Below are 27805 nucleotides of genomic sequence, written 5' to 3'. Positions count from 1 at the left end.
TTTTCCAGGTATTTTTGTTTTTGTTAAAGATAGTATCAAACTGAAAGAAAATGGTATAATTCCGCAAAGATGTGGCAGGTCAGAAGTTTGGATAGAATGTAAAGAATAGCAAAGAATAACTAAAAGATTAACAAGGAGGGAGAAATTAGAGTACGAGAGAAAGCTAGCTAGAAATATAAAAACAGATAATAAGCATTTCTACAGTTGCTATTTAAATAGGAAAAGAGTAAGTAAAGTGAATGTCAGTCCTCTAGAGAAAGTCTAGATAACTAATAATGGAAAATAAGAAATTGGGGGATGAACTGAACAAATATTTTGCACTTGTCTTCACTATAGGGTTACAACTAACATCCCAGAAATAAGCATGAATCAGGAGGTGAAAGGGAGGAGGGAACTTAAAACAATTGCAATTACCAAAGGGTACTGATAAAATTACCAGAACTAAAAGCCGACAAACCCCCAGGTCCTGATGGACTTCACCCTATGGTCTTAAAAGAAGTGACTGCTGAGATAGTAGATGCATTGGTTTAAATTTTCCAAAATTTCCTAGATTCTGGAAAGGTCCTGTCAAATTGGAAAATAGCAAGTGTGACTCCTCCATTCAAGAAAGGAGGGAGACAGAAAGCAGGAAACTTCAGGCCAGTTAGCTTAACATCTGTCATAGGGAAAATGCTGGAATCTGCTATTAAAGAGGTTATAGCAGGACATTTAGAAAATCTCAGTGCAATCAGGCAGTCAACATGGGTTTGTGAAAGGGAAATCATGTTTGCCTAATTTATTGGAGTTCTTTGAGGAAGTAACAAGCAATATGGATAAAGATGAGTCTGTGGATGTGCTTTACTTAGATCTCCAGAAGGCACTTGACAAGGTGCCACATCAAAGATTACTATGTAAAATAAGACCTTATGGTGTAGGTGGTAACATTTTTTCATAGAGGACTAGTTAGCTAAAGGAAATAGAGAGTAGGCATAAATAGGTTATTTTCGGGTTAGCAAGATATGACGAGTGGAGTGCCGGAGGCTCAGTGGAGTGCTGATGGCCTCAGCTATTTACAATTTATCTCAAAGACTTTGATGAAGGGACCAAATATATGGTTGCTAAATTTTCTGGTGACATAAAGATTGGTAGGAAAGTAAGTTGTGAAGAGGGCATAAGGAGTCTGCAAACGGACATAGATGGATTAAGTGAGTGGGCAAAAATTTGGCAGATGGAGCATAATGTGGGAAAATGTGAACTTGCCCACTTTGGCAGGAATAATAAAAAAGCAGCCTATTATTTAAATGGAGAGAGATTGCAGAACTGAAGTACAGAGGGATCTGGGTGTCTTGGTGCGTGAATCTCAAAAAATTAGTATGTAGGTACACTGCAAGTGATTAGGAAGACAAATCAAATGTTGTCATTTTTTGCAAGGGGAATGGAATATAAAAGTAAGGATGTTTTGCTACAATTGTACAGAGTGTTGGTGAGACCACATCTGGAGTACTGTGTGCAGTTTTGGTCTCCTTATTTAAGAAAGGACATGTGCGTCAGAAGCAGTTTGGAGAAGGTTCACTAGATTGATATCTGGGATGGGAGATTTTTCTTATGAGGAAAGGTTGTGCCTCTATCCTTTGGAGTTTAGAAGAATGAGAGGTGATCATATTGAAACATATAAGAGCTTGAGGGGACTTGATAGGGTGGATGCTGAAAAGATGTTTCCCCTTGTGGGAGAGACTTAAACTATGAGACAGTTTAAAAATAAGGGGTCTCCCATTTAAAATGGAGATGAGGAGAAATTGTTTCTCTTAAAGGGTTGTCAGTCTTTGGCACTCTATTCCCCAGAGAAGGCAGGGTCATTGAATCTTTTTTAAGGCAGAGGTAGATAGATTCTTGATTAACAAGGGAGTCAAAGGTTATTGGGAATGTGGAGTTGAGGCCACAATCAGATCAGCCATGATTTTATTGAATGGCAGAGCAGGCTCGAGGGGCTGAATGGCCACTCCTCCTAATTTGTATGCGTGTATGTAATCATTGAATATACTTAAGGCTGGGATAGATAGATTTTTGGTCTCTCAGGAAATCATGGGATATGGAGAGCAGAGGGGAAATTGGAGTTGAAGCCACGATCAGACATGATTGTATTGGATGGCGGAGCAGGCTCCATGGGCCACATAGTCTACTCCTGTTCTTATTGGTTGTGTTATTGTGCAAATTTAGTGTCAGTTCTTTTTTATTCTTTCACGGGATGTCGGCATCACTGGCTAGACCAGTGTTTATTGCCCATCCTTAATTGCCCTTGAGAAGGTGGTGGTGAGCTGCCTTCTTGAACCGCTGCAGTCCATGTGGTGTCAGTACACCCACTGTGCTGTTAGGGAGGGAGTTCCATGTTTTTGAACCAGTGACAATGAAGGAACAGTGATTTAGTTCCAAGTCTGGATGGCTTGTGGCTTGGAGGGGAACTTGCAGGTGTTGGTGTTCCCATGCATCTGTTGCACTTGTCCTTCTAGATGGTAGAGGCGCAGGTTTGGAAGGTGCTGTCAAGGGAGCCTTGGTGAGTTGCTGCAGTGCATCTTGTAGATGGTACACACTGCTGCCACTGTGCGTCAGTCGTTGAGGGACTGGGTGTTGAAAGTGGTGGGGTACTGATCAAGCAGGCTGCTTTGTCCTGGATGGTGTCGAGCTTCTTGTGTGTTGTTGGAGCTGCACTCCTCCAGGCAAGTGAAGGGTATTCCATCACACTTCTGATTTGTGCCTTGTAGATGGTGGACAGGCTTTGGGGAGTCAGAAGGTGAGTTACAGTCCGCACAATTCCCAGCCTCTGACCTGCTCTTGTAGCCACAGTATTTATATGGCTGGTCCAATTCAGTTTCTGGTCAATGGTATCCCCCAGGATGTTTACAGTGGTGGATTCAGTGATGGGAATGCCATTGAATGTCAAGGGGAGATGGATGGATTCTCTCTTGTTGGAGATGATCATTGTCCAGCACTTGTGTGGCGCGAATATTACTTGCCACTTATCAGCCCAAGCCTGAATGTTGTCCAGCTCTTGCTGTATTTGGGCATTGACTGCTTCAGTATTTGAGGAGTTGCAAATGGTGCTGAACATTGTGCAATCATCAGTGAACATCCCCACTTCTGACCTAATGATGGAGGGAAGGCCGTTGATGAAGCAGCTGAAGATGGTTGGGCCTAGGATACTACCATGAGGAACTCCTGCAATGATGTCTTGGGACTGAGATGACTGACCTCCAACAACCACAACCATCTTCCTTTGTGCTAAGTATGACTCCAACCAGTGGAGAGTTTTCCCCCTGATTCCCACTGATTCCAGTTTTGTTCAGGTTCCTTGGTGCCACACTTGGTCAAATGCTGCCTTGATGTCAAGGGCAGTCACACTCACCTCACCTCTGGAGTTCAGCTCTTTTGTCCATATTTGGACTAAGGCTGTAATGACGTCAGGAGCTGAGTAGTCCTGGTGGAACCCAAACTGAGCATCAGTGAGCAGGTTATTGCTAAGTAAGTACTGCTTGATGGCACTGTCGATGACACTTTCCATCACTTTGCTGATGATTGAGAGTAGACTGATGGGGCAGTAATTGGTCCGGTTGGATTTGTCCTGCTTTTTGTGAACAGGACATACCTGGGCAGTTTTCCAAATTTCCAGGTAGATGCCAGTATTGTAGCTGTACTGGAACAGCTTGGCTAAGGGTACAGCTAGTTCTGTAGCACAAGTCTTCAGTACTATTGCCGGAATGTTGACAGAGCCCATAGCCTTTGCACTATCCAATGCCTTCAGCAGTTCCTTGATATCATGTGAAGTGAATCGAATTGGCTGAAGACTGGCATCTGTGATGCTGAGGGGACCTCAGGAGGAAGCTGAGGTGGAACATTCACTCGGCACTTCTGGACTGAGATTGTTGCAAATGTTTCAGGCTTGTCCTTTGTACTGATGCACTGGGCTCCTCCATCATTGAGGATGGGGATATTTGTGGAACCTCCTCCTCCTGTTAGTTGTTTAATTGTCCACCACCATTCTCAACTGGATGTGGCAGGGCTGCAGAGCTTAGATCTGATCCATTGGTTGTGGAATCACTCAGCTCTGTGTATCGCTTGCTGCTTGGCCCACAATTCATCCTGTGTCGTAGCTTCACCAGGTCGATATCTCATTTTTAGGTATGTCTGGTGCTGCTCCTGCACTCTTCATTGAGCCAGGGTTGATCCCCCAGAATCGGGGATATGCTGGGCCTTGCGGTTACAGATTATGGCAGTATACAATTTTGCTGCTGCTGATGGCCCACAACTCATGGATTCCAGTTTTGAGTTGCTAGATCTGTTTGAATTCTATCCCATTCAGCACAGTGGTAGTGCCACACAACACAATGGAGGGTATCCTCAATGTGAAGATGGAACTTGGTCTCCACAAGGACTGTATGGTAGTCACTCCTACCAATACTGTAATGGACAGATGATTCTGCGACAGGTAGATTGATGAGGACAAGGTCAAGTATGTTTTTCCCGCTTGTTGGCTCCCTCACCACCTGCCGCAGACCTAGTCTAGCAGCTTTCTCATTTAGTATTCAGCCAGTTCGGTCAGGAGCAGTGCTACTGAGCCACTCTTGGTGATGGACATTGAAGTTCCCACCCAGAATACATTCCGTGCCCTTACCAACCTCAGTGAATCCTCCAAGTGATGTTCAACATGAAGAAGTACTGATTCATCAGCTGAGGGGGCAGTACATGGTAATCAGCAGGAGGTTTCCTTTCCCATGTTTGACCTGATGCTACGAGACTTCATGGGGTCCAGTGTCAATGTTGCCTCCCAAGGCAACTCCCTCCTGACTGTATACCACTGTGCCGCCACCTCTGGTGTCCTGTCGTGGGACAGGACATACCCAAGGATGATGATGGTGGTGCCTGGGACATTGACTGTAAGATATGGTTCCATAAGTATGAATATGTTAGGCTCTTGTTTGACTAGCCTGTGGAACAGCTCTCCCAATTTTGGCACAAGGCCCCAGATGTTAGTAAGGAGGACTTTGCAGGGCTGGGTTTGCTGTTCTAGTTTCCAATGCTTTGGTTAATGCCGGGTGGTCCTTCTAGTTTCATTCCTTTTGGTAGGCTTTGTAGCAGTTTTTGATACAATTAAGTGGCTTGCAAGGCCATTTCAGAGGGCATTTAAGAGTCAACCATATTGCTGTGGGTCTGGAGTCACATGTAGGCCAGACTAGGTAAAGATAGCAGATTACCTTCCCCAAAGGACATTAGTGAATCAGATGGGTTTTTACGACAATTGATGATGGTATGATGGCTTCATGGTCACTATTAGCAAGACCAGCTTTTAAATTCCAGATTTATTTACTGAATTTAAATTCCACCAGCTGCCATGGTGGGATTCAAACCCATGTGCCCAGAGCATTAGCCTGGGCTTCTAGGTTACTCGTCTGACATTACCACTATGCCACCACCTTCCTTGGTTTGGCCTTTGTACCAATGATAAACATTGTGTTGTGTAATTCCAATGTTGGGGTCCAACTTCATCTGCTACAAAGTGGGGTAAGACTCCCTTCTCAGTCACTCAAGTCTCAGATTGGGCTGTGACTAGGGATTCAGGCTGCATTTACACGAGCCCTGTGGCGGAGCCACTTTGCACTAAAAGGCCCAGGTTTTAATCGCCCTTGGGGCGAGAATGGTGCGTGGCAGGGGCTAAAATTGAGGTGAGTTGATTCACCGGTTTGAGGTCGCTCCTGGCAACATCTTAACTGCCGACAATCAAACTCTTTCGAGTTATCAACAGTCACAGATTGCAACTCTTTCGAGTACAATCACAGTTCTTGGTTTTCCGGGAGTGGGACATGAACCCACAACCCTCTGATTCAAAGGCGAGGGTGCTATGAACTGAGCCACAGCTGACACCTCTCTGCCGACAATCAAGTCGGCCGAGGCTCCTGTTACAGGCAAGCAGCGATGCTTTAACGTTCAAAAGTCGCAGCCCAATTATTTCAAGACAAGGGGGAATCCCGCTCGCTTCCCGTCCAAGCAGTAGAATCTGGTCATGTGGGACTCCGGAAACATTCATGTGAATGGGTCTGCATTACTGAACTGTCTGGGTGCAGCGCCTGGATCTCATGCACACGGTTTCTTCCCTCCCTTTGAAAGCAGGACCGAGAGTTGAAATGTGAACACACACTAAAGCGGAGCATTTCTTAATCCTCCGTCATGTTTAGACTTCACGGCCCCGATATATTGTTGGGGGCGGTGGAATCGGAGCGACTGGAAAACCTGTAAATGTGGGTAATACAGAAGTGCTGCCAAATGTATTTTTTTCCCCCGTTTCCCGTCCAGCAGCCAGCCAGATTCAGAGTCGATAGCAGTCGGACAGGAAAGTCTGAGCTGATCTGCCAGAGAGTGGGGCAGATTGGGTTGCTTGAGGGATATGGGGGTGGGGAAGCACCTCAGTTTCTCCTGGTTCGAAAGCAGTGGTGGAAAGGCACTTGCTGCTGGATCTCGCCTTACTTCCGCGACAGGAAACCCGTACTGGAGACGTTAAATTTAAAGGCAAGTGGAAAATTCAATACTTTAAAAAATCTGATTTACCATCTCATAAGGTCATTAATTGCTGCAGTAAGTTCCCGCTTGCCTTGCATTAATCAAGGGTCGCGACGGTGGCGATTAGGTCACTCTGGTATCCAGATGTACCCCAGTTAAACCCAGAAACCCCACCCTGATTTTTACACTTACTTTTTATTCATAAAGTACTGGGCTTTCACAATATAGATTACTTGTAGTGAAGGTTGTTTAAAAAGAAACTCCAGTATGCCATGGCATATACAAGGCTATGGGCCTAGTGCTGGAAAATGGGATTAGAATAGTTAGGTACTTGTTTGACCGGTGCAGACTCGATGGGCCAAAGGGCCTTTTTCTGTGCTGTAGACCTCTATGACTAGGCACTTTCCAGCCTTCCGGGCTGAATATTGAATTCAACAACTTTAGATCTTAAACTCCCCCTCCCCCCATCCCCACCCAGTTTCTTCCCCCTCCCTTTTTTTTTCAATAATTTATATAGATTCTTTTTTTCCCACCTATTTCCATTATTTTTAAATCTACAACTAATACTTTGTTAGTCTTTCCACCCCACCCCCACTAGAGCTGTACCTTGAGTATCCTGCCATCCATTCTTAATTAGCACTTTTCTTAGATAATATCACCACCTTCAACACCTCTTTGATCCTTTTGTCTGTGACATCTTTTGATTATCTGCTCCTATCACTGCTTGCTTATCCCCACAATCATCCCACCCTCAACTTCTCTCCCCCCCCCCCCCCCCCCAGCACCTTAGACCAGCTTATATTTCACCTCTCTCCTAACTATACTTCAGTTCTGCCGAAGGGTCATGAGGACTCGAAACGTCAACTGTTTTCTTCTCCACCGATGCTGCCAGACCTGCTGAGTTTTTCCAGGTAATTCTGTTTTTGTTTTGGATTTCCAGCATCCGCAGTAGCTTTTAGCTTTTTGTTTTTATGACTTTATAGTATCCGCACACCCTAAGCCCCTTGCAGCCTCCGTGACTCAATCAAATGGAGGCTTGTACAGGAATAGAGAGGAAAATAATGATTGGACTAAGAAAAAATATAGGAAAAAAAACTTTAAATTTGACTTTTAAAAATCCACCTGAAAAATTCAGAACCTGCAGGAATGAGATTGCACACTTTTAGTTAATTTTGTGTTAGGGAGGTTGATTGGCAGTCATTAACATAATGTTCAAACCTGCAATGAGATTGACTTTCTTTAACAAATTTAATGGGCAGTTAATGGAAAAATATAGCAAGTTCCTAAAATTTAAAAAAAGAGACTAAAAGCAACATACTTATTTCATGAAGCAGCACAAACAGCAATTTTTGAATATTCACATTTAACCACACATCTGCTCATTGCTTGATGTTGCTGTATCGTTTCTATTTTGCCCATCATAAAACTTTAAATTATGGCAAACATCATTAGAGTTGCCATTATTTTGATGAATTGTGACACATCAAGTTGAAAATATCTGGAAAATGTTCACACAAGATTGCACATTAATAATTGTGCTTATGGTCTTAAGCAGAAAAGATAGATTTATGAAACAAAATCAAAAATAGCTGGAAAAACTCAGCAAGTGAAGTGCTGCTTCACTTGAAAGGAGGCCCCCTCCCACAACTCTTTCTCCAGTACATCGATGACTGCTTCAGTGTCGCTTCATGCTCTCGTGTGGACCTGGAAAAATTTATTAATTTTGCTTCCAATTTCCACCCCTCCATCATTTTCACATGGTCCATCACTGACACTTCCCTTCCCTTCCTTGACCTCTGTCTCAATTTCTGGTGATAGACTGTCCACCAATATTCATTACAGGCCTACCGGCTCTCACAGCTACCTTGACTACAACTCCTCACAGCTTCCTGTAAGGGCTCCATCCCATTCTCTCCGTTCCTTCGCCTCCATCACATCTGTTCTGATGATGCCACTTTCTAAAACAGTTCCTCTGGTATGTCTTCCTTCTTCCTTAACCGAGGTTTTCCACCCATGGTGGTTGACAGGGCCCTCAGCAGTGTCTGGCCTATCTCCCGCACATCCACCCTCACACCTTCCTCTCCCTCCCAGAACCATGATAGGGTCCCCCTTGTCCTCACTTATCACCCCACCAGCTTCTGCATTCAAAGTATCATCTTCCACCAACTCCAGCATGATGCCACCACCAAACACATCTTCCCTTCACCACCCCCACCCCACCCCCAGTGGCATTCCGCAGGGATTGTTCCCTCCGGGACACCCTGGTCCACTCCTCCATCACCCCCTACACCTCAATCCCCTCTCATGGCACCTTCCCATGCAACTGCAGAAGGTGCAACACCTGCCTCTTTACTTCCCCCATCCTCACTGTCCAAGGGCCCAAACACTCCTTTCAAGTGAAGCAGCACTTCACTTGCACTTCCCTCAATTTAGCTGACTGCATTTGCTGCTCCCAATGCGGTCTCTTGGAGTGACCAAACACAGACTGGGTGACTGCTTTGCAGAACACCTCCGGTCTGTCCGCAAGCATAATCCAGACCACCTTGTCGCTTGCCATTTCAACACACCACCCCGCTCTCATGCCCACATGTCCGCCCTTGGCCTGCTGCAACATTCCAGTGAAGTTCCACGCAAACTGGAGGAACAGCACCTCATCTTCCGACTAGGCACTTTACAGCCTTCCGGACTTGAGTTCAACAACTTCAGATCATGAACTCTCTCCTCCATCCCCACCTCCTTTCCGATCCCCCCTTTTCCAATAATTTATATTTTAAAAATGTATTTTTCTTTTCCCACCTATCTCCATTATTTTTAAATTTATTTCCATCCATTGTTTTATCTCCACCTTTTAGCCTATTTCGATCCCTTCCCCCCACCCCACCCTACCCCCACTAGGGCTATCTGTCACTTGCTCGTCCTGCTTTCTACCCTTAATGTCACCATTAGCACATCCTTTATAGCTAATATCACCACAGTCAACACCTCTTTGTCCTTTTGTCTATGACATCTTTGGCTATCTCTTTGCCTCCACCTAACACTGGCCCTCTATCCAGCTCTACCTGCCCCACCCCCCTCAACCAGCTTACATTTCACCTCATTTCTATATTTCCTTAGTTCTGATGAAGAGTCATACGGACTTGAAACGTTAACTGTATTCCTCTCTGCAGATGCTGTCAGACCTGCTGAGTTTTTCCAGCTATTTTTGTTTATGTTTCAGATTTCCAGCATCCGCAATATATTGCTTTTATTTTAGATAGATTTATGATTTTTGTTCAGCCTAGTTAGAATAATAAACTCCAATTCTTTTGGTTTAATAAACCTTTATTATAAGGCAGCCTTGTATCTAGTTAATATGTAGGGAGAAAAAGCAGATAACTAGAAACTTTCACCAATGTTTTTATAGTGTAACTTACATTTTATGAATAAAGTACATTACATGACTGTTCAAAGTTGACATTACATAAATTGTAAAACAATTCAAGTTTCTTTCAATACATTTTCTTTCAAATACAATTTCTTTCAAATGTTATTCACATTTACAATTACAAACAATATTTACAATGTTCATACCATGTCAAGCATATAGCCTGAGGGCTTTCTCTGTTTTCAGCACCTTGGTATACTATGGCTGAAGGGCCTTAGACAGTGGCCTTTTTCATTGCGCCTCTGTGGCAGCCATGTGAGTTGTATATGAGATTATTGGATGTCTTCAGTCTGCACTACACAGCATTGATCTAATCAAGGGATTCAGAATTTTTTAATGCCTATAATTCACTACACTCATCCAGCATTTTTCTTTTATCTTTCACTTTGTCACTGTCACTATTGAAACATGCCAGTTTGAAGTCAGGAATTGTAAAGGAATTTGCCATCTCAAATAACATTTGGGAGTTTGAGTGAAAACTTGAGTCTCTTTCAACTGAACAGAGACTGGTTTTAAAAGTTTATGACCTCCTATTCCAGCTTGATTTGATCATAAAGTTTTAGTTGGGGTAGAATTAGATTTTGCATTCTGGAATTTCTGCTCGGTTGTGCTGATTTTTTCTCTCTCAGCGAAATTTACTCAATTGGCCAAAGCAGTGTATAAGATTGGGCAATTTCAAGCGCACTTTGAATTTCTGCCCACAAAATTACCCCAAATTGAATTAATCACCATTGCGAGTCTCTGCTAATTGCACCCATTTGCAGGTCTTCAGGGCGGATCTTCACATTAAACTTTATCTAGAGTACAAGGACAAGGATATGCTTTAAAAATGTTTAAATGCTTTTAATTCACTAAGAAACTGACGACTAAACCATTTATTTTCGGTTATTTAAAATCAGGTTATTCACCAGAAACTGATTACATTTATTTTTTGTGATAAATGAATTTTCAGCATTTCTCCCATTACAACAGTGATTAACTAGAATTCAAAAGTGTTTCATGGGCTGTAAAATACTTCAAAACATCCTGCTCTAAAGGGAGCAATATCAATGCAAGTGCTTGAATAGGAGGTTTCGATCCGATCCGTTGGTTGTGGAATCGCTTGGCTCTGTCTATCACTTGCTGCTTATGCTGTTTGGCACGCAAGTTGTCCTGTTTTATAGCTTCATCAGGTTGACACCTTATTTTTAGGTATGCTTGGTGCTGCTCCTGGCATGCCCTCCTGCACTCTTCATTGAAACAGGGTTGATCTCCTGGCTTGGTGGTAATAGTAGAGTGGGGGATATGCCGGGCCATGAGGTTACAGATTGTGTTTGAGTACAATTCTGCTGCTGTGCTGATGGCCCACAGCGCCTCAGTCTTGTCCAGTCCTGAGTTGCTAGATCTGTTCGAAATCTATCCCATTTAGCACGGCAATAGTACCACACAACATAATGGAGGGTATCCTCAATGTGAAGGCGGGACTTCGTCTCCACAATGACTGTGCGGTGGTCACTCCTACCAATACTGTCATGGACAGATGCATCTGCGGCAGGCAGGTCGGTGAGGATGAAGTCAAGCATGTTTTTCCCTCTTGTTGGTTCCCTCACCACTTGCCGTAGACCCAGTCTACCAGCTATGTCATTTAGGACTCGGCCAGCTTGGTCAGTAGTGGTGCTACTGAGCCACTCTTGGTGATGGACATTGAAGTCTCCCACCCAGAGTACATTCTGTGCCCCTGCCACCCTCAGTGCTTCCTCTAAATGAGGAGCACTGATTCATCAGCTGAAGGAGGGGGGTAGGTGATAATCAGCAGGAGGTTTCTTGCCCATGTTTGACCTGATGCCATGAGACTTCATGGGGTCTGGAGTCAATGTCGAGGACTCCCAGGACATCTCCGTCCCAACTGTATACCGCTGTGTTGCCACCTCTGCTGGGTCTGTCCTGCCAGATATAATGCAATTATATCCCTCCTTAAATAAGACCAAAACTGTATGCAGTACTCTAGGTGTGGTCTCAACCACGTCCCGTAATAACAAGTTGTAGCAAGACTTTTCTACTTTTATTTTACACTCCAACCCCTTGCAATAATAGGTAACATTTCATTTACCTTCCAAATTACTAGCTATACCTGCATGCTAATTGTGTGATTCAGGTACACCCAGATTCACCACAGCATTCTGTAGTGTCTCTGTTTAAATTACATTTTGCTTTTCTATTTTTTCAACTGAACCTCACATTTTCCCACATTGTATTCCATCTGCCAAATGTTTGCCCCCTCATTTTATCCCTGTGCAGACTTTTTGTGTCCATCTCACAACATGCTTTCTTACTTATCTTTGTATTGCCAGCAAATGTGGCTACAATAGTCTGTCCCTCCATCCGAGTCATTAATATAGACTGTAGATGGTTGAGACCCCAGTAGCACCCCAGTAGCTACAGTTTGCCAACTCAAAAATGATCTATTTAGTCTTACTCTCTATTTTCTGTTAGTTAGCCAATCCTCTATCCATGCTAATGTGTTACCCTCAACAGCATGATCTCTTATCTAGCATGGTAACCTTTTATCTGGCATCTTATCGAATATCTTTTGAAAATCCAAATACACTGCATCTGTTGGTTCTCCTTCCACCCTGCTTGTTACATCCTCAGAGAACTCTAATACATTTGTCAAACATTATTTCGCTTTCACAAAACCAGATCCCCTCGGTCTGTTAGTACAAATACCATCTGAAATACATAGATCAACAAAAATCAATAGATTTCCATTTTATAGGGTCAAATCGCATGAAGTTTACTACAAATGAAGAGCCATACCCACTGGTCATACATATTGGAAGTGGGATTTTTAAAATATTCTTTCACGGGGTGTGGGTGTCACTGACAAGGCCAGCATTTGTTGCCCATCCCTAATTGTTCTTGAGAAGATGGTGATGAGCAGCCTCCTTGAACCACTGCAGTCCATGTGCTGTGAGGAAGGGAGTTCCAAGATTTTGACCAAACGACAATATAGTCCCAAGTCAGGACGGTATGTGGCTTGGAGGGGAACTTGCAGGTGGAGGTGTTCTTATATGCCAGCTGCCCTTGTCCTTCTAGGTGGTAGAGGTTGCAGATTTGGAAGGTGCTGTCGAAGGAGCCTTGGTGAGTTGCTGCAGTGCATCTTGTACACACTGCTGCCACTGTGTGTTGGTGGTGGAGGGGGTGAATGTTTAGTTTGGTGGTTGGGGTATTGATCAAGCAGGCTGCTTTCTCCTGGATGGTGTCAAACTTCTTGAGTGTTGTTGGAGCTGCACTCATCCAGGCAAATGGGAGAGTTTTCCATTGCATTCCTGATTTATGCCTTGTAGATGGTGGACAGACTTTTGGGAGTCAGGAGGAGAGTTACTCACTTCAGAATTCCCAGCCTTTGCCTTGCTCTTGTAGCCACAGTATTAATATGGCTGGTCTAGTTCAGTTTATGGTCAATGGCAACCACCAAGATGTTGATAGTGGAGGATTCGGCAATGGTAATGCCATCGAATATCAAGGGGAGATGGTTAGATTCTCTCTTGTTGGAGATGGTCATTGCTTGGCACTTGTATGGTGCAAATGTCACTTGCCACTTGTCAGCTCAAGCCTGAATGTTGTTCAGGTCTTGCTGCATATGGACAAAGACTGCTTTGGTATCTGGGGAGTTGCAAATAGTGCTGAATATTGTGCAATCATCAGCGAACATCCCCACTTTATGATGGAGGTTGGTCATTGATGAAGCAGCTGAAGATGGTTGGGCCTAGGACTCTACCTTAAACTCCTGGAACTGAGATTAACCTCCAACAATCACAATCATCTTCCTTTGTGCGAAGTATGACTCCAACCAGCGGAGTTTTCCCCCCGATTCCCATTGACTTCAATTTTGCCAAGCTTCTCAGTCAAATGCTGCCTTGATGTCAACGGCAGTTACTCTTACTTCACCTCTGGAAATCAGCTCTTTTGTCCATGTTTGGACCAAGATTGTAATGAGGTCAGGAATGCAGGTGAAGGAGGAAAAAAGGGCTAATCACTTATCTTCAGATGAAGAGAACATATAGAAGGAGCAGGATGAAATTAGGGCGCTCACTGCCAGACCAATCTGGGTGCACTAATAGCTTGAAGGTTCACCTGATCTAAATGTAAGGAATGAAATCCTGCAGTCTGTCCCACCACCTCCCTTTTCACTAAACAGTGCTGCAACCACTCATTAACCCATAGCACATCTGGTTAATGGGTCCCATCACACATTGTCATTCACTGTGAAGCAAGTAAAAGGATGAGTTGGCATTCAGGATGCAATTATGGCTAAAACATAGAAGTGGTCCTAAGCACCTATAAATTTTATGTGGCATTATAAAAAAAAGGAAACAATGACATAACTTTTTGTAAAACACTAATGTGCATAACCATGGTAAAGTACACCACACACAAGTTCAAGAATTGTACCATGTGTGGCTTCAGAAGAGGGACATCCCTGCCCTGACTGCTGTGTTGTTTTTGGCCTTCTCCCTGGTGGTTTGAGCCCCGAAGACCTTGCTAAAGACTGCTCCACATGCACCTGTGTGGGGGCAGTGTTGGCCACCAGGAGACAAGCAGCAACTGGTGGGGGAAGGGAAAGAGGTGGACAAGGCAATCAGTGAAAAGTGAGAGAACTTTGAGTGGAATTCCCACTTCCATGTCCCCTTTCCCAAATATCCCTCTCCTGGGCTGGCATGACATCACTCCACTTGCTGACCAACTGGGTGGAGATCAGTGACATGTTGCAAGGCCATGGATATGGTATCCATCACCCTGTCTAAGTTGGCAGACATCTGTGCTGCCATGATCATGGCCTGCACAGACTCATTTGAGAACTTTGCTTGAAGCTTCATGGAAGCTCCATGGCAGACATTCTTGTAAATTCTTGTGACACCAATCTACTATTGTTAGAGTTGAACTCCACCATCCTCTCCACTGTTGCGGAGATTGTACACGGGGAAGTCAGTCAATAGCTGGCTAAGCTGCTGATGTGCCTCCTTCCCAAGATGGCCCAGATGGTTCAGCATCTGTATCCAGCTGAGCAGAGCTTAGACAGAATTGCACTCCTGACGCGATGTCTCAACAGCTGTTCCTGCCAACAATGGCTGCTTGTGCTCATCGTGAATCATCAGGTCAAACCTTAACCAACTTTCCTAGTGGACCCACTGAAAAGTGTATTTGCTCTGGTGCATGGATGTAAGTTCTGTGATGGTGCACCCCTTAAGGAATCATTCTCAAGAATGTCCTGTGACACTTACAGTATACATGAAGACCCTAGAAGGAAAAAGGTATATGACTTAGTTGTGGCAAAGTCACAATCTTAACATTCACCATACTCAATCTTCTGGTTCAGTCATTAATGAAATAACAACTTACATTTATATAGCACCTTTAACATGATAAAACATCCCAAGGCATTTCACAGGAGCACTGTCAAACAAAATTTGGCACCATGTTACAAAAGGTAGGTATCAAGGGCTGTCTTAAAGGAGGCAAGAGAGCTGGAGAGGCAGAGAGGTTTAGGGAGGGAATTTGAGGATGCTCAAGAAGCCAAAATCTGAGGAATGAATAGGGCTGAATGGCTGGAATAGATTACAGAGCTAGAAAAGTGCTAGGTCATGGAGTGATTTGAAAACAAGCATGAGGATTTTAAAATTGAGGTGTTTCTTAACCAGGAGCCAATGCAAGTCAGCGAGCACAAGGGTTGATGATGAATGGAACTTGGTGTAAGTAAGGCCAGGGGCAGCAGAATTTCAGATGACCAAGTTTATGGAGGGTAGAAAATGGAAGGCCGTCCAGGGATGAGTTGGAATGGACGTCTTGAGGAAACAAAGACACAGGTGAGGGTTTTAGCAGATAAGCTGAGGCAAGCACAGAATTGGGTGATGTAGAGGTAGAAATAGGCAGTCTCAGTGATGGTGCGAGTACGTGGTTGAAAGCTCATCTTGGAGTCAAACATGATACCAATGCTGTGAACAGTCTGTCCAATCTCACAGTTGCCAGGGAAGGGAGTTTGTGGCAGGGACCCAGTGTGGCTTTGATCTTCCCAGTATTGAGACAATGCCACCAGTTATCTGCCAGTTCCCTGTCTCTCTATCTCAGACTGAGGGATGCAGATGTGCCACATCTCCAAGGCCTTTAATTGGAGCTGAGATTGTCCTTGTAATTTCCCACTCCCTGCTCAAAACTGCCTTCAGATTAGTATCGGGTCTATTATTACCGCCCCCGCCCCCCCCAACCCCCAAACAACACCCCTCCTCCACTGCTGCAGTAAAATGAGTCAGAGATCATGCTTTCAAATTGAAAACCAGCTAAGTGAGATACATGTATAGAAACTAAAACAAAAATAGCTGGAAAAACTCAGCAGGTCTGACAGCATCTGTGGAGAGAAAGACAGAGTTAACATTCGAGTCCGTATGACTCTTCATCAGAACTAAAGAGAAATAGAAATGAGGTGAAATAAGAGCTGTTTAAGGGGATTGGGACAGGTGGAGCTGGATAGAGGGCCAGTGATAGGTGGAGGCAAAGGAGAGATTGTCAAATATGTCATAGACAAAAGGTCAAAGGGGTATTGACGGTGGTGATATTAACTAAAGGATGTGCTAATGGTGACATTAAGGGTAGAAAGCAGGATAAGCAAGTGACAGATGGCCCTAGTGGGGGTGGGGTGGGGGGAAGGGATCGAAATAGGCTAAAAGGTGGAGATAAAACAATGGATGGAAATAAATTTTAAAATATTAATAGAAATAGGTGGGAAAAGAAAAACATATTAAAAAATAATTAGAAAAAAGGGGATCGAAAAGTGGGTGAGGATAGAGGAGAGAGTTCATGATCTGAAGTTGTTGAACTCCATGTTAAGTCCAGAACGTTGTAAAGTGCCTAGTCGGAAGTTTGCATTGAGCTTCACTGGAACATTGCCGCAGGCCAAGGATGGACATGTGGGCATGAGAGCAGGGTGGTGTGTTGAAATGGCAAGCGACAAGAAGGTCTGGGTCATGCTTGTGGACAGATCGAAGGTGTTCTGCAAAGCGGTCACCCAGTCTGCGTTTGGTCTCTCCAATGTAGAGGAAACTGCATTTGGAGCAGAGAATGCAGTAGACTAAATTGAGGGAAGTGCAAGTGAAGTGCTGCATATGTAACATTTTTGTTATCATTGAAGGATACAACGTTAGTGACTCCAGCTATATTAATTTAAAAGCAAGAAATTGAAGACATTGATTCAAATGATGGGCTAAATGATTTGTTACAATTATGCAAAAAATCTATTTCCTTGTTCAACTTTTGAAATCAAAGATTGATTTGTTCATTTGATATTCTGTGGCATTGTGGAGGAAAGTACATGTTAAAGAGAAAAGCCTAAAGAGATATCTTATTGCAAAATTCTCCTGTTTCCACAATGCCTGATCTGAGGGTTAAAGCATTTAATTTATAACACTCAAACACCAGCAACATGGAGCCATTTGATGTCTGTTAAAGAGCTGATAAAATAACAACTTGTATAAATATGATGTCACATTATCATACCTTGGAAATACTATCTCACAATATCCTACTTACCCATCGCCTTTGTCCTCACCAATCCTTGTGCTTGCTGTCCAGTGCAATGAAATCAAAAGCCTTATTCTCAATTACAAAGCCAACAACAGCTTCAACCTACCTTCCATATGCATCCTCCTCTGGCCGCATGTATCAGCTTTTCCCTTCCATCTTCCAAATCTGCCTCTTGCCACTGCTCCCTCCCTCACTCTCTCAGCACACTAAGCTTTCAAACAGGTTGGACCTGCTTTTAGTTCTCTGCCTTACCAATTCCCTTCGCAGCATCAAAAGCTTCCTCAAAACTTATATCAGTGTAATTACTCATCTTCAAGCACTTAAATTTATTATTTAAAAATAAATACATTTTATTATTAGGGCATGTGGCGTTAATCTCGTATAATATAAAAATGTACAGTATTACAAAATAAATTGCAAAATATTTACAGCTTAGAAACAGGCCATTTGGCTCAGCAGGTCCATGCTAGTGTTTATGCTCCACACGAGCCTCCTCACGTCTTTCTTCATCTAACCCCATCAACATATCCTTTTATTACTTTCTCCCTCGTGTTTATCTAGCATCCCCTTAAATGCATCTATGCTAGTCATCTCAATAGCTTACAGTAAGTAACAAGTTCCACCTTCTGGGTAAAAATGTTTCTCCTGAATTCCCTATTGCATTTATTAATTACTCTCATATTTATGGCTCCTACTTCTGGTCTTGTCTGCAGGTGGAAATATCTCCACATCTACCCTATCAAACCCTTTCATCATCTTAAAGACATATTTCAGGTCACCCCCTTAGTCTTCTCTTTTCTCTGTCTGTTCAATCTTTCCTGCCAGGTATAACCTCTGTCTGGTATCATTTTAGTAATTCTTTAACATTCCATTGTCATCCCCTATTACCTAAATTTGAGAAATCCAAATCAAGACCCAAATTGGTGTCACTGTGCCCTTTATTGACCTTGGTGTCCTAAAAACTGCTTAAAGTCCAGCCCTGTATGATCAGGGATCCAGTATGGATTCTATAGTGCTCTCTTTCACACCATCAACTATTTTAAAAAATTTTTGGGATGTGGATGAAATGAAGGTTCACTGAAACACAGCAAGGCAATCCCATCTGAAGTAGACACGTCTGACGACAACATTCACCAAAACTTCTCTGATGTCTGTTTAAATTTTGGAATCAAATCCTAGACTGGGACTTTAATCAACCACCATTTGACTGTATCATTAAGTATGTTGCTGTAAACATAATTACTGGAGAAATGTTTATAACTGGAGCATGTCATGGTTTGTACCAGCATAGTAATGTCTTATGCAAGTCATTTCTTTCTGTTTTTCTCGTAGATGCTCTTGCTATACACTATCTAATTTGATAGAAGCTTAATGGAGTGGTGGGCTGAAAAATGTGATATCACTGGATTATTGGCATCACCTTGCGAAAACACAATAAAGCTGGGAGATAAAAGCAAAAAACTGCGGATGCTGGAAATCCAAAACAAAAACAAAAATACCTGGAAAAACTCAGCAGGTCTGACAGCATCTGCGGAGAGGAATACAGTTAACATTTAAGTCCGTATGACTCTTCAACAGAACTAAGGAAAAATAGAAAAGAAGTTAAATATAAACTGGTTTAAGTGGGGTTGGGACAGGTAGAGCTGGATAGAGGGCCAGTGATAGGTGGAGATTGCCAAAAGATGTCATAGACAAAAGAACAAAGAGTGTTGACGGTGGTGATATTATCTAAGAAATGTGCTAATGGTGACATTAAGGGTAGAAAGCAGGACGAGCAAGGTACAGATAGCCCTAGTGGGGGCGGGGTGGGGGGAAGGGATCGAAATAGGCTAAAAGGTAGAGATAAAACAATGGATGGAAATACATTTTAAAATAATGAAGATGCCCTCCTTTCACGTGTCCTAATCAGCAAACTGCGTTTTTTTTAGGCATACACAAATTTGCTGTGTTTTCTGATGGAATTTGAAGTTGTTCTTCCAGAATAAGCATTTACAAATGTGGCCTCAGAGCTGTGAACATAAGGAGTTAGGGCGGCAGAAGTCTAATAATGTAATATGCCTATTCCATGTTGAAGTGATGACAATCAAGTTCATTACTGTCCTGGTAATTGGAGCTAAAGATTAGAGCTCACAGAAATTAACTGTGCCAGTTTCTACCTCACAAAGTAGCAAGTGATGATTTGCAGCCATATGATAATCAAAGAGATACAGCTGTATGTGCATGTTTCTCATGCCAGAAGTGTTCTAGCCTAGTTTTATTTCAGCTGTAACATTCCTGCTTTGTATCTATTTACCATTGCGATTATCAAATTACTGAACGTACCACTCTGAAACCAGTAGGTCTACCATGTCCAGAGACTAGACTAGTCTGCTTTATTTGTCACGAATTTAAAAAAGATTCATTGCCCACACACAGCCTGAGACACATGGAGTTTACAATGAGTTTTGGGAATTACATATAAATGAGTATAAAGGGGACTTAAACTTACATGCATGATGATTCTCTCAAATTAATATTAGGCAAAGTCTTTTTAATGTTGTGAACTGTCTAGACTTTTCTGAAGCAGTTTTGCACCAATTATGCAATGCTAGAGGTATGTGAAAATTAATACTGCTGGTGATTTCACTTCTCACTCCAAAATGTATCAGGATCCAAGAATGTTACAGCTTTTACTGTACTATTGATTTACAGTTGATCCAAAGCATCTAATATGGAAATGGGTACTATAATGGCAACCACAGTTAAATGTTTGTTTTAACTTTAGCAATAACATTTCTGTAATTACAATTATGTGATGTATATGTGGTACCTGCTTGTCATGTCAGCTTCGCACAGCTGGTAATGCTATTATTGCTGAGGTCAAACATTGAGTTTGAACCCAAAACCCAGACTTGATCATAGTAGCTCGTTAGCATCTGTTTTTCTTTAAATTGGTATATGCTCTGCTTAAAAGTTATTTAGAGATTCAACTTACAAGGACAACTGGCAGTCCAATGATGACAAAGTCACCAATTCCTCCCATTTTCCTGAATGTGCCAGGACATTTAGGCCACAGATTATTTGATAAATGTTTCCAAAGCTGCTGAATGCATAGGGTGCGGGAGCTAGCTAAATCTGGTTTCGAAGTGCAATAGAATTGACATGTTACAGTTGGAGCCTGAACTAGAAAGTTAATACAAAACCATGAGAAATGAATAAGAACTCTTTGATCATTGACAATGCAATTGGAGACTGTTGGTTGCCAGCATTCTTTTTTCTTTAATTTGAAATAAAAGCAGAACTGTTTCTGATTTTGCTCAGTTCAATACTGGAACTCAGGCCCAGTCGAGTGTGTGTGTATATATATTTAAATATAGAAACCAAATGCAAAGATTTTTACTCTCTAGTCTCAGCTATCTATTTGAAATACTGAGTGTTTCCAGCATTTCGTGCTTCTATTTCAAGCTATTCTCGATTCTATCATGAAACCTAGGATTGCGGATCACTGTTTTAGTTGAGGGGGGGGGGGGGCGCACACAGCATTTTCGACACTTGTGGGCTAATTCGTAAACGTTATCTTTAAAACACACGGGAAAGTAAATGGAAATTATAGTTCCAGTTCTAATGTTTGCTTTTCTAAAAACAAATGCTTGAAATTTCAATGACGAATACGAAAGGTCGATGGAAGAAGTTAATCAGATTTCTGGCATCTGGTTTATACTTCAGAAACTTCTAGAGGAGTCACTCAAGAGAGAAAAAAAAAGACGTCAAAACCGGATGGGTGGCAACCCTGACTGGATCTGGGTGAAGAGTTTCTGTGGAAGGTCTACTTCTAAACAAAAAAAAGGCAATCGAGTCAGGAATGTGATGTTTTAGCTGCGTTCTTTTTTACTTTATGCAACAGGTAAGATCGCACAAAAATAGCAAAGGAGGGGGGGTGGGGGAGGGATCAAAAGATAGGGTGTAATTTTTCCGCCATTGAGAGGAGCAGGAAGGGGGCGGGCAGCAGGAATGCGCCTTTGTCGTCAGCGGCCCGCCCGCCTTCCCTGTGGCCTATAAATTACAGCGACGCCATCTCTTCGGTCCTTTAGTCTCCGAGTCAACCGAAGGGAGGTTTGCAGCTCCACCGCTGAACGGTAACTATTTTAAAGCGAGAGAGAGAAAAAAAAAGAATAACTGCTTAAAAAAACTTACCAGAATGTGGGCCGGGGAGGGGGGGGAAAAGATGCCGGCTGTCGGTTATTTTGTATCGTTCAATGCGGGTGAATTCCGGTTTCTTTTAAGCTTGTCGTTCGATTTCCCCCACCCCCCCAAGAGTGCATCCGATTTAATCCGAGTTTTTAAAAATACCATCTGCTAGGTTTTCGGCCTTCTGTAGTTGATCCTGATTTTCCAGCAGATGATGATGTGAATATTTTTGGCTTTCAGGTGTGGCGAGTACTCGTAACCACCGCCATTTTCCTGAGCGATTTGAGGCCGAACTACTTAAAAAAAAGAATATACGAAATCATCATCCGCCTTTGAGTTGATATCGGCTGTCCTTTTTTTTAAAAAAAGGAAAAGGATAATGATTTATTTTTGAAAGAAGAAGGGGAGTTTTTTTGTGGTGAGCAGAGGAATGTGGGCATCTCTCTCTCTCTCTCTCTCCCTCTTGGCGGGGCCCGTTATCAAGGCCGCGTTTTTTTTTCTTTCGGTGGGGCTGAGAATGTGTGGGTCGGACAATCCGTTTCCATCCGAGTTTTAAACGTCGCCGGCCGTCGGCATCGAGTCGATTTTTAGCGGCTGCTCGACGTCCCCTCAGCTTTCGGCCGTGTATCGGCTGTAATTTTCGTTCGGACGTCGTGTTTTTTCGGTCTTGGTTGTGTAAGCTGTAAGGAAGTGGCGACGGCTCCATTGTTCCCAGTCTGATGCAATCATGGCCTCTGGAGCAGCGTCCAAGAGCCGCTTGTTCTGACCGGATTGAGGCGCCGCCTCTGCCCCTTTTTGTTTTATATATGGGAATCCCTTTTTTAAAAATGACACTTTTTTTAAAAAAAAATAATTCTTTACCCCCATCGCTCTTTGAAACGAAAGACCTTCTATCCCTGCGGTTGTTTTTTTTTCTCCTCTTTTAGTGGTTTGGACAAGCTTTGTTGGGATTTTTTACAAGTTGTGCTGGGCATTTTCACGTTCAGCCATTCTACTTTTACGCCACATGTGTTCCCGCCGCGGAGGCAACTCCTAACTTCATTCACCCCGAGCGCTTGAACCTGTTGTCTCTGGTAGAGAGCCATCTGGCGTTGGCTGTATTTCCCAATGTCACGGCACGAACTCGCTTTCTCTCCCGTGATGTCAATTGCCACGTCCCCATTGACTCACCCGCAGGATGTGATACCCGCTCCCTGGCGAGAGGGCTCGCTTTTATATATATATATACATATATGTATATAAATAAAAATCTTGCCCCGCATTAAATCGCAAGGATGGTTTTCTTTTTAAATCTCGATTACTCCGTTCTTTTCTGCAAATCGTACTGCCCTGGAATTTGGTCAGCTTTCAGCCTAGAGAATTTTATGATGTGAAGCCTTCCATATAAAGTAAAGCACGTGCATCTGGGTGCGAGGTTCACGCAAGATTCCGTCAACTTAATTTCTACGCTTACCCGTTTTGGTCAAGCAGCTTTCTAACGTTTTGACTTTTTTTCAACAGTATTCACGCCAACTTAAAAATGGGCAAGGAAAAGACACACATCAACATTGTTGTCATTGGACATGTCGACTCCGGTAAATCTACAACCACTGGCCATCTCATTTACAAATGTGGTGGAATTGACAAGAGAACCATTGAGAAATTTGAAAAGGAAGCAGCTGAGGTTTGTTTTTAAAATATTGGGGTTCTTCTGCATATTGGTGGAAACCATGCAGGCAGGCTATGGTTGCATGTGTATGATTGCTGCTGGTCTTGTGTTGGAACTTCTGTGAATCATGGATGTAAATGGGTTTGTTAGTCTGGATTAAACGAGTTTGCACAGTATATCGTTATTGAGTTATTTTGTTAATGCTCCTGGGTTTTGTGGCGAACCTCACCTTTTTGACATTTGTGTTCATGTAGATGGGCAAAGGATCCTTCAAATATGCCTGGGTCTTGGATAAGCTGAAGGCTGAACGTGAACGTGGCATTACCATAGATATATCTCTCTGGAAATTTGAAACTTCAAAGTACTACATCACCATCATTGATGCCCCTGGACATAGGGACTTTATCAAGAATATGATTACTGGAACATCACAGGTACATAATCTGTCCAGTACAAATTTAGGATCTTGGGATCATTTGTGGAACATGCTGATTACCCAGTACAGATCTACCTTGTCATATCTCCCCCAGTATTTTGTTTCAATAAGATCACTTTGGTCTACTAAACTCCATGACTTCTTCATCCCAGGAATCAACCTAGTGAACATTCTCTGAACTGCCTTAAATGCAAGCATATCCCACCTTATGGAAAGAGACCAAAATTGTACACATCATTCTAGGTGTGGTCTCATCTTACAGTTGTAGCAAGACTTGCCTATTTTTATACTTCCATCCCTTTCCAGAATGCCCTTCTCACCGCTTGCTTTCCAACCTATCTTTGTATTGTCACCATATTGGTGCCTTGAAGTAGTTAATATAGTGTAAAATGGTTGAGGTCCCAGCACTGATCCCTGTGGCATTCCAGCTTTCCAATCTGAAAGCAACACATTTACCTATGTGGCAACATAGGTGTTTGGTCGGCTCTGTTCGCACCCAGTATCTGTGTTGTTGCAGTGGCGTAAGCCATTAGCGACTGAGCGTTGGTAATATTTTTGATTATCCTGAACACTTGGAAAGCACTTAACAGATCTGCTTCCTCCTAGGCTGACTGTGCTGTGCTGATTGTTGCTGCTGGTGTGGGTGAGTTTGAAGCTGGTATTTCAAAGAATGGACAAACTAGAGAACACGCTCTGCTGGCCTACACTCTGGGTGTCAAGCAACTCATTATTGGTATCAACAAAATGGACTCCACTGAGCCACCGTACAGCGCAAAGCGATATGATGAAATCACAAAGGAAGTCACCACATACATCAAGAAAATAGGCTACAATCCAGCAACTGTAGCTTTTGTCCCCATTTCTGGTTGGAATGGTGACAATATGCTGGAAACCAGTTCAAATGTAAGTAATAGTGTCATCCTGGATTAGATATACTTTTGAGCACAGTTAGTATTGGTGGATATTCAGTAATATCATTTGACCACATGTAAGTTTTTAGGATGAAGTTAAAGACTACCTAAGCTGATTTTTACTATGTAAGGTTGGAATATTTCATTCTAGGTGTCAAATAGAAAATTAGTTACACTGGAAATTTTGCATTTTGTTTAAAAAAAACAGATGGGCTGGTTCAAAGGTTGGGAAATTACTAGGAAAGAGGGTAAAATTACCGGTCACACTCTGTTGGAGGCCTTGGACAGCATTCTACCTCCAGAGCGCCCTGTCAACAAACCACTTCGCCTCCCCTTGCAGGATGTCTACAAGATTGGTGGTAAGTCTTGTTACGATGTATAACGTGTGTACATGTTCTGTAAACAATTCTTGTGATAAGTATTGATTTAGAAATTTCTAATGTGTTTACATCCTTCAGTGGAAAGCTAACATTAGATGTCTAACTATAGTTTCTTTTGGTGTATATTGCAGGTATTGGTACAGTACCAGTGGGTCGTGTTGAGACAGGTGTTATGAAACCTGGTATGGTGGTGCAATTTGCTCCTGCTAATATTGTCACTGAAGTGAAGTCTGTGGAAATGCATCATGAAGCCCTTCAAGAAGCCTTACCTGGTGACAACGTTGGTTTCAATGTGAAGAACGTTTCTGTTAAGGATATCCGTCGTGGTAATGTTACTGGTGACAGCAAAGTAGATCCACCAATGGAAGCCTCTGCCTTTGTTGCACAGGTGAGAGGACTTTGTTAAATATGTCTCAATTTGAATTTGCAGTGTGGATATTTCCTCTGACAGTTTGGCTGTATGTTCCTGGAGGGTTGAGCTTGCAGATATTGAGACTTGAAAGGAACAATAACAAAACTACTTTGCCTCATTAGATTTCCCTGTATTTTGACTTGCATCAGTGGTGAAACAGGCTTTTGAAATAGATCAATGTTACAACAGTGGCAACAGTCAATCTACTATTTATCTCCTGCCAATGCAAGATGTCTGCTGATACCAGTCTGTGAATTTGCATGTGCAGAAAACCAACGACTTAATTGACTGAAGACAGTGTGAGCAAAATCCTGATTGTACAATTCTCAGGCAGCCGTTGTTACCCTCTGTCCCAAGTGGTAGTAGCTTGAGCCCTGTTTCTTGCCAAACATTTGAGTTGGGTCTCCCTTGCTTGGCATTAATATAGCCAGTCTAGCATTGAATAAGAATGGTGGCTTTGTTACTTACCCACCCACAAGCCTGCCAGCCAATTGCTCTGTGTATATATCCCTAGTGTCTTGTAATTTGTATAATAACTTGAATATTTATGAAGAGTATTTATAATACAGTGTTTTGTATAATTTTTAGGTTATTATCCTGAACCACCCTGGACAAATTTGTGCTGGCTATGCTCCAGTACTTGATTGCCATACTGCCCACATTGCCTGCAAGTTTAGTGAGTTGAAGGAGAAGATTGATCGTCGTTCTGGCAAGAAGTTGGAAGATTGTCCAAAATTCGTGAAGTCTGGAGATGCGGCCATCGTAGATATGACTCCAACCAAGCCCATGTGTGTGGAGAGCTTCTCTGAATACCCACCTCTTGGTATGTTGTCCTTTCTGACAGCTGGGTTGTTGGTTAGAATGAGGTTTATTTTTTCAAATTTGGTACATTCAATCTTTGCAGAGGACTGACCTTTCTTTATTTGTTTAGGTCGTTTTGCTGTCCGTGACATGAGACAAACTGTGGCTGTAGGTGTGATCAAGGGTGTTACTAAGAAAGAATCTGCTGTGAAAACGACCAAGGCTGCAAGTAAAATATTAAAGAAGTGAATATCACCATTGGCCACTCTGATTCAGCGAACCCTGTTGAGACTGACACCACCAAAACGTTTGTTTGATACCAGCCAAATATGTGTATTGATGAGGGACTGGATATTGATTAAGATGCATCGAAAGAAATTCAGAAGGAAAGGATGAGGATTGGTGTAATTGTAAATGCCCCTTTCACTTTGAGTGATAACTGTTTTGGTTGTGTAATGACTTAACTAATAAATATCCAAAACTTGTGGAGTCATTTTCTTTTTCCAAAAATAGTCACAAACAGCTCTGAAGAATAGTGTATTCAATTTTAACAGGTCTGGTAGCATCTACAGAAAGTTGAGTTTTTGCAGCACTTTGTTTTTATTCCAGTCCATTGTGACTCCCATTTATCTGATTACAACCTCCATGAACACTGAGGGATAATAGGAGATGGGGCAAAAGTTCCAGACTCAATGTTCAGTGACTTGTGCAATGTGGGGAGGAACATTACAGGTTCTATCTGTGGCATGGTGTGGACCTGATTTTAACTAATTTTTGATCTGGTTGGCTGAAGTGGGTTCTACCTCTACCACTGTTTGGTCCCTTTTGTTTTCTCTGGCTGTAGGTCACTTCTGTTGCAGATGCTGTTCTTTGGTATCCTTGCATTTTTTAGGCATTCCATCCATTTGTTTTTGGCTGAATTAGGCAATGTACCTCTCGCCTTTCTTTTTTTCCCCATTTGCCCGGTGGGTGTATTTTTACTTGGTGTTGCACTTAGACAGGATTTCCTGCTTGCTTCCTCTTGCACTCGTATCAAACATGGGAGCTGCAGTATTACATAAGGCGACCAGAAAATGCAGGAAAAACTCAGGTCTAACATTATCTGTAGAGAGAAAGATAGAATTAATGTTTTGAGTCTGACTGTTAAGGAAGAAAGTGGAAACCTAGGGCATCGTGGGTTGAGTTGGAAGGTGAAAGACCATAGGGCAACGGAACATTGCTTGTGTGACTTCTTGGGCCTCAAACCCAAAATAAATTTCACTGGTCTGGTATGATTAGCCAGAAATGTAATGCCATTTGAGTATTTACAACATTTTATGGAAGTAAGTTTGCCCACTGCCTGACTAGACTTCTATTGGGGAGAGGCAGTGGCACTGTACAATGCAATGTCAAGTATATGGAATCAGAAGTGCCTGTCCTATAGAGTAGCCCAATTCAGTCTTTTGTCCCTTAAAACTACATGCCCAATTGCCTTTTGAACATTGCTATGGAATTTGCAAGCCTCTTTATAGAAACTCGTAACATTACCCTATTGAAATGCAACA

General features: G+C 42.6%; 1 protein-coding gene across 1 annotated transcript; it reads left to right on the top strand.

Annotated features, from left to right (window-relative positions):
• The first annotated feature begins 21281 nt into the window (after positions 1-21281).
• Positions 21282-26745, top strand: LOC144695946 (elongation factor 1-alpha 1-like). The gene is made up of 8 exons (XM_078567049.1): positions 21282-21621; positions 23174-23336; positions 23576-23755; positions 24364-24660; positions 24877-25027; positions 25180-25436; positions 26049-26283; positions 26392-26745. Exons 2-8 carry the CDS (start codon positions 23193-23195, stop codon positions 26508-26510), a joined length of 1383 nt encoding a protein of 460 aa, XP_078423175.1. The 5' UTR covers positions 21282-21621; positions 23174-23192; the 3' UTR covers positions 26511-26745.
• Positions 26746-27805: the final 1060 nt, after the last annotated feature.

This window comes from Cetorhinus maximus, chromosome 21 (genome assembly GCF_964194155.1).
Source record: "Cetorhinus maximus chromosome 21, sCetMax3.hap1.1, whole genome shotgun sequence".
NCBI lineage: Eukaryota > Metazoa > Chordata > Chondrichthyes > Lamniformes > Cetorhinidae > Cetorhinus > Cetorhinus maximus.
Note: the sequence above shows the minus strand (reverse complement) of the source record. Positions and strands in the feature narration are given on the sequence as shown.